At 51.6% G+C, this 6841-nt stretch overlaps 1 protein-coding gene across 6 annotated transcripts; it reads left to right on the top strand.

The window, feature by feature from the left end:
• The first annotated feature begins 290 nt into the window (after positions 1 to 290).
• Positions 291 to 6841, top strand: OPRL1 (opioid related nociceptin receptor 1). 6 transcript variants are annotated; one of them, XM_084775953.1, is made up of 5 exons: positions 291 to 416; positions 810 to 951; positions 1470 to 1726; positions 4223 to 4578; positions 4667 to 6841. In XM_084775953.1, exons 3-5 carry the CDS (start codon positions 1503 to 1505, stop codon positions 5188 to 5190), a joined length of 1104 nt encoding a protein of 367 aa, XP_084632079.1. In that variant the 5' UTR covers positions 291 to 416; positions 810 to 951; positions 1470 to 1502; the 3' UTR covers positions 5191 to 6841. The 6 variants fall into 6 exon arrangements, with proteins under 6 accessions (XP_084632079.1, XP_084632081.1, XP_084632078.1 ...); XM_084775955.1 differs by lacking the exon at positions 291 to 416 and adding an exon at positions 2299 to 2332 and having other exon boundaries at positions 698 to 951; XM_084775952.1 differs by lacking the exon at positions 291 to 416 and having other exon boundaries at positions 703 to 951.

Below are 6841 nucleotides of genomic sequence, written 5' to 3'. Positions count from 1 at the left end.
TGAGCTGAGTTTTGTCTTGGGCTTGATGTACACTAGGTATGAGCAGATTCAGGGCAATCCTGAGTCCCTAGTCTGGACAGTCTCTTGCTTATTTGCAATAAGGCTTCTACCTGGAGAATTAGCTGTTTCAGGATATTGCTGTCTATTGCTGTGGTGCACTGCCCCACTGGACACCTGGCTGAGGACAGCCCTGGACAGGAAAGCTGGCAAAAATCTGGTCTGGGCTAGGCTGTACAAAACAACATTGACCAGTGGTGGTGGCATATGCCTTTAATTTGGGAGGCAGAGGTAGATGCATTCTGAGTTCCAGGAAGGCCAGGGCTCTACAGAGAAACCCTGTCTTGAACCCCCCTCCCTGTCCCCCAACCCAAACAGAAGAACATTTGCATGTGTTGCAGCCTCACGCCTGCCTCTGGGTGAGCATTTCTCTGTGTACGTCTCTGAGTGCGTTCTTGTGTCTGAGGCTCTGTGTGTCTGAATGCCTGTGCATGTCCCCGTTTTTTTTGTGTTTATGGATGCTCCCTTTGTGTGTCCCAGCTCCTGAGCGTGTCTATCTTGGGTGGGTCCATCACTTTATATGTGCCCTAATTTATTATTATTATTATTATTTTATTATTTTTTGGGGGGGGTCTGTTTCCAACTGGTGTGGAGCCTAGGGGTTCTGGTCTGGCGATCTTCCTTTCCTTGGCTCCTTTCTCCAACCTGCACAGCCCCTCCCCTCCCTCTCTCAGCCGCAGCTTTCTGCCCCTCCTCCCTTCTGGCTGCCGCACTGGCTGCTGCGTCTAGTTTATATCTTGTCTTCCGAGCAGGAGCTAGGAGCCATCCGCAGGCTGCCTGAGCAGACCCCACGCTGGAGTGAGAAGCATTGCTCAGTGCCCCTGCCTGCCTTCCTACTAAGCGTTAGGGTCTATTTTGGCCCAGCTTCTGAAGAGGTTGTGTGTGCTGTTGAAGGTAAGAGGGTTCTAGTGAGGGCTGCTGCTGCTGCTCCTGCTCATAGAGCTGGGAGTGGGGAAGCACTGGGAGGTAGCTATGTGAAATGCCTGAATCCTAGGCATTTCTGGGTAAATTCCATGTTTTTGTGGGGTTTTTTTCCCCCTTTTTTGTGCTCCGGTGTGCCTTATGATGTTTTGGGCATTTTTTTTTTTTTTTAAATTCAGGTGGCTGTCTGCCACTGAGCCTCTGTGGGTGGACATTTGTGCTTGTGTAGTGACCTCTGTGTAGCTTCTGTCTAAGTCTATCACCCTAATATGAGGTAACCTTGTGGGTAAAGGTGCTCCCATGCCTCTGTGTGTGTCATCATGTGCCCATGTGTGTGCCTTTGTCTGTGTCCATGTGTCTGTGCATGTGCCTGGCGTTGGTGAGTGCCCATGGAGGTGTTCATGTGTCTGCTAGTCTAGGTGTGCTGTATTCTAAGGCCTCAGTGGACTGCGTCTAGCACGGTGGTCACTTATCTCTGTGCCCTGTTCCAGGAACTGTACAGAGTGGCTTTGCAGGGCGACAGCATGGAGTCCCTCTTTCCTGCCCCATTCTGGGAGGTCTTGTATGGCAGCCACTTTCAAGGCAACCTGTCCCTCCTAAATGAGACTGTACCTCACCACCTGCTGCTCAATGCTAGTCACAGCGCCTTCCTGCCCCTCGGACTCAAGGTCACCATCGTGGGGCTCTACTTGGCCGTGTGCATCGGGGGGCTCCTGGGGAACTGCCTCGTCATGTATGTCATCCTCAGGTAGGCTGGGCCCTCCCCCCAAAATCTGTGGAGGGGGAACTGGAGGCAGGAGGCTGTTCTGGATGAATCTGAGCAAGTATGGGTTTCCTTTTTGCTCCGTCAGATTTCTTTCCTCTCCGTTCAGGGGGCAGGATCAGCCTTGATGCTCAACTCCTGTTCTGTCCCCTATCTGTCCCAGCTTAGGTGTCACCACCCGGAATCTTGGAGCTGCCGATAAGACCAATGCCGTGCTGTCTGTGTGAATGACCTCTTGGGTACACAGGACCCTAAGATTTGTCAAAGAGAGGCAGAGGGGCTGGTGCCGGTCCCGAGGCCCTTGGTTTTTGGCTCCTGGGATCCCTGTTTGTGGCGGATGTCTTTGGCTGAGCCCAAGCTCTAATGGTGCTCAGAAATGGGAAAATTTGGAGGACTGAAAGAAGGCAGCAGGTCTGGGTGATTGAAGTAGAGTGGACAGAGCGGGGGGGGACACTGATGGGGGCAGTATGAGGTACAGTGCGGGGACAAGAAAGCTGCACAAGGAGTGTGCAGTGGGTAAATGTGTTGTGGCAATGATGGTCTCTGTTTTTTTCCAGCTGGGAGGGCATTGAGGGGGACTGGATGCAGCAGGTGAGGACCAGAATGCCGGCCTGGGGGCATCAAACTCTTTGGGCATTGGGAAGACATGGGAGGTGCTTGAACGGTAAATAACTGGAGCAAGGTTCTTCACTGATATAAGATGTTTCCTCTTTCAAAAAAGATGACTCTGAAGAAAGAGGTCCTGGTCCCCCTTGATGGGACCAGGGATAGGAGTGGCGTTGGTAGAGGAAGGGCAGGGTAGTGCAGTGTCTGAACCCTGCCTCATCACCATCCTCTTAGGATTTCAGAGCAATTGTTTTCTCCGTTTACTAAATGGGAAACGTGGATTATCTAGCCATATGTAGGTGCACTCGCACACGTATGTGTCTGTATGTGATATGTGATTAGACAGTGCAGTAGGAAAAGTCTCCCCAGCCATGACTCTCATCAGAGGACCCACGTGGGAAACTATTCCATGACTCGTGTACCTCTTGTTAGAGGGTGTGTCTTTGGCAAGAAGTGCACCAACCTGGGCCAGTTTAAGAGCCTTGCCTCCCCTTCTTGTCATCAGCACGTCTCTCCTACATTTTCCCTCTGCATTTGGGACATTAAAACTCTCGGAGCCTTTTTACTGCATTAGAGCATCTAATGCATGCTAGCATCCGGAGAAGAACTCTCAGGAACTGCTGTGGTCACAATGGCCAGGAGACAGCACACAGTATGTTAGGGTTGGGTGTATGCCAGGAGTCAGAAAAACCTGGTCTGAGCCCCATTCTGCACACCAGCGGTTCTAAGCTCTTATGAAAGCTACTTAGTCCTCTGAGTCTCTTCTTTCTTCCCCACAGAGCAAGAATCAAAATGGCTTTTTTTTTTTTTTTTTTTTTTTTTTTTTTTTTTTGGTAAACCTCAAATGAGACAAAAAAAAATCTATGTGAAGAGCTTGGCTCAGATATCTACCATTACCATTGACATTGTTACTTATTGTAATGGAGGTCTCCGGGCTTAATTTCTAAGAAACAGAACTTAATCCCAGATTCCCTGATAGCAGCTGACTTGGATTACTGTTATCCCTAGTGCAACCACCGCCATAACCACCATCACTACCATCGCCCCCGTCACCACCATCACCATCGTCACCCCTCCCTACCACTGTCATAAGCGTTAGTTCATCCACTAATATTTATTACTTATAATGTTCCTAGCATGGTTTCAGGTGCTTGGATACAATCAAGCCTAATTAGCACATCTCCTGTTCTTGTCCCCACTTCCTGTTTTATTTTTGGAATTAAAATTATATTGCATTTATATATGTGCACGTATGTGTCTGTCTGGATGGGTAGGGCAGACGAGGGAGACGGTTTTCTCCTTTCACCACGTTGGTTTCTTCTTCTACTACGTGTGTCCCGGAGATAGAACTCAGGCCATCAGAACTGGCAATAAGCTGCCCTTACTGGCTGAGCCCTCTGGCTGTCCCGCCATTTTCTGTTTTCATTGCTAGACAACATGTGCACACTTGGACGCTCTTTGATAAACGTTACAGGCTCTTTGATAAGCGTTACAGGCTCTGAGAGGGGTCTTGAGACTCGGGAGAGAAGACAGCGTCTTTCTCTCTTGATTCCTTCCACATGCCTCACATTTCAGGTTAGATATGTACTCAATGCCCCCCCCCTCCACCCACTCCCCCCAGCTTTTCCAGAGCAGTTGTGCCCTAGATCTGAAACCTTTCGGTAGATGTCAAAAATCACATGGGGAGCTTGTTAAAGCGTTTGTTTCCAGGCGTTAGTGGGCCTGGGGCGTAGCGCAGGAGCTGCCATTTAACAAGCTTCCTTGGAGATGCCGGGGTCGAGAGATTCAAAGACGATGACCCTCATGGCGGCTCCTTTGCCGCCAAGTCTAGCCAACGTGGCCAAACAGAGCCCTTCTCCTCCCTGTCCTCTACAGGCACACCAAGATGAAAACCGCCACCAACATTTATATATTCAATCTGGCACTGGCTGACACCCTGGTCTTGCTGACACTGCCCTTCCAGGGCACAGATATCCTCCTGGGCTTCTGGCCATTTGGGAATGCGCTCTGCAAGACCGTCATTGCTATTGACTACTACAACATGTTCACCAGCACGTTCACTCTGACCGCCATGAGTGTAGACCGCTATGTGGCTATCTGCCATCCTATCCGCGCCCTTGATGTTCGGACATCCAGCAAAGCCCAGGCTGTTAACGTGGCCATATGGGCCCTGGCCTCGGTGGTTGGTGTCCCTGTTGCCGTCATGGGCTCGGCACAAGTGGAAGATGAAGGTCAGTGGCTGGTCCTCCTCCCTGACCATTTAGTTCTCTGGGTTCTCGGTGGCCCCTCTGACCCCCCCGCCCCATTTCTCTCCTGCAGAGATCGAGTGCCTGGTGGAGATCCCTGCTCCTCAGGACTACTGGGGCCCCGTGTTTGCCATCTGCATCTTCCTCTTTTCCTTCATCATCCCTGTGCTGATCATCTCTGTCTGCTACAGCCTCATGATCCGACGGCTCCGCGGGGTCCGTCTGCTTTCAGGCTCCCGAGAGAAGGACCGGAACCTGCGGCGGATCACGCGCCTGGTGCTGGTGGTGGTGGCTGTGTTTGTGGGCTGCTGGACGCCTGTGCAGGTCTTTGTGCTGGTCCAAGGACTGGGTGTTCAGCCAGGCAGCGAGACCGCAGTGGCCGTCCTGCGCTTCTGCACCGCCCTGGGCTATGTCAACAGCTGCCTCAACCCCATTCTTTACGCTTTCCTGGATGAGAATTTCAAGGCCTGTTTTAGGAAGTTCTGCTGTGCTTCGGCCCTGCACCGGGAGATGCAGGTTTCTGATCGTGTGCGCAGCATTGCCAAGGATGTGGGCTTTGCTTGCAAGACTTCTGAGACAGTACCACGGCCGGCATGACTAGGCGTGGACCTGCCCATGGTGCCTGTCAGCCCCCAGAGCCCATCTACACCCAACACGGAGCTCACACAGGTCACCGCTCTCTAGGTTGACCCTGAACCTTCAGCATCTGGGGCCTTGAATGGCCTTTCCTTCCGGCTCAGGATGCTCGGTCCTAGAGAATGACATTATAACATCATGGGACAGGTCAAAGCATCAAGATGACCTCCATGGCCTCTGTCATGGAGCTCCCTCCCTGGTGTAGGACCAGAGAGGACCAAAGGACACTTCATGGAAGGATCCATAACACAGTGGCCACGCCTGGCGAGCCCATGTAGGTGTTCATGCTTTGCTTGGCTCTTCTCTGGCCTCTCCCTGCTGCCCTGGTTCTAGGTGGGCTCCACCTGAGGCACTGTAGTGATCCTTGCAGTCACATGGCCTATGCTGCTGTCCTCAGCTTTTCGGTATTTCCAGAAGACTGTTAAACATACATGGCAGTGCCCGGTAGTGCAGAGGGCAGCGTTTTTCATTTTCAAAAAGCAAAACGGGTTTCTAAGTGTGGAGCTGCCTTAGAGCATCTTCTGGTTCTAACTGCACTGATGCCGCCAGATGCCCCGCGGTGCATGGGCATCATTTGGGTTCTTGGATGGCTATTTTCTGAAGAGTCTTTCCAGGCTGTACCGTGAAGGGGACCTCACACTTCATTTGGACTGCCACTGCCTGCTCTATCTGACTGTGGCTCCAAGCTGGGCTACCTTAGCAGCAAGAGACCAACAAGGGGACAAGACCCAGAGCTTCCCGAAGGCCTTTTCCTTCCAAAACCACTGTGAACTCTACAGACTGCTTCACAAGCCCTAGGTGTGTGGGAGGTAATCAGGAGAAAGCCGTGTGGCCTCTGTAGGCTGCTCACAACGCGGAGGCACTATGTGCTGGCCTTGCCTGCTTAGTCAGGGCAGGGCAGGAGAATATGCTTGCTGTCCCCTCATTCGCCACAGCCTCCTCAGCTCTCTACAAGCCTCTCTTTTACTTGACATTGGAGGTCAGCAGTTGTCCCGCTAGAAGCATACCTGTAACCTGGGAATGGTGCCAGTGAGGATGTGTTGTGTTTTGTACCCACTGTGACCCCTTGCTTCATTCATAGGCCTTAGGAGAAATTGGAGTAAGGCCTGAGCTTGCTTCCAGATTGGAGGTTGGCGTCCAGTGAAGAGCTGGTATGAGAGCTGAAACCCAAAATGGCTCGTTTGAGTTCATCTGCAAGGACCATCAGGGTTTGGGGACACTGGAAGAACAGTCTGCACCTTGGCAGTTCGCAGAATAAGAGGCTTTGTGAATGCCCTTTTCTGTGAGTCGGATATCAAAATACCAGCCACCTTGGATAGATTCTGGTCTTACACTGAGATGGTTTCACACAAGGCAGGACCTGGGCTGGTTCCTGTCTCAGAGAGACTTGGCCTTAGCAGTCTCTCTGGGAAGGCCAGGGCTCTTACTACGACACTTGGGTTGTAGAAAGAACTGTTAGCTGTAGTGTTTTCTTGCCGAGGCCAGAAACCTTGTGAATTTGTACATCTTTATGTGTCTAAGCATGCAACAAGTGTCATCTCCTGCATGTACCTAGCACCGAGCCCACCTCTGGGGTGAGGAAGGGGTGCTTTAATAAACACTTACCCAGTAA

Source organism: Acomys minous, assembly GCF_964271855.1.
Source record: "Acomys minous genome assembly, chromosome: 3".
Classification (NCBI taxonomy): Eukaryota; Metazoa; Chordata; class Mammalia; order Rodentia; family Muridae; genus Acomys; species Acomys minous.
The sequence above is the reverse complement of the archived record's forward strand: the minus strand, read 5'-3'. Positions and strand labels throughout refer to the sequence as shown.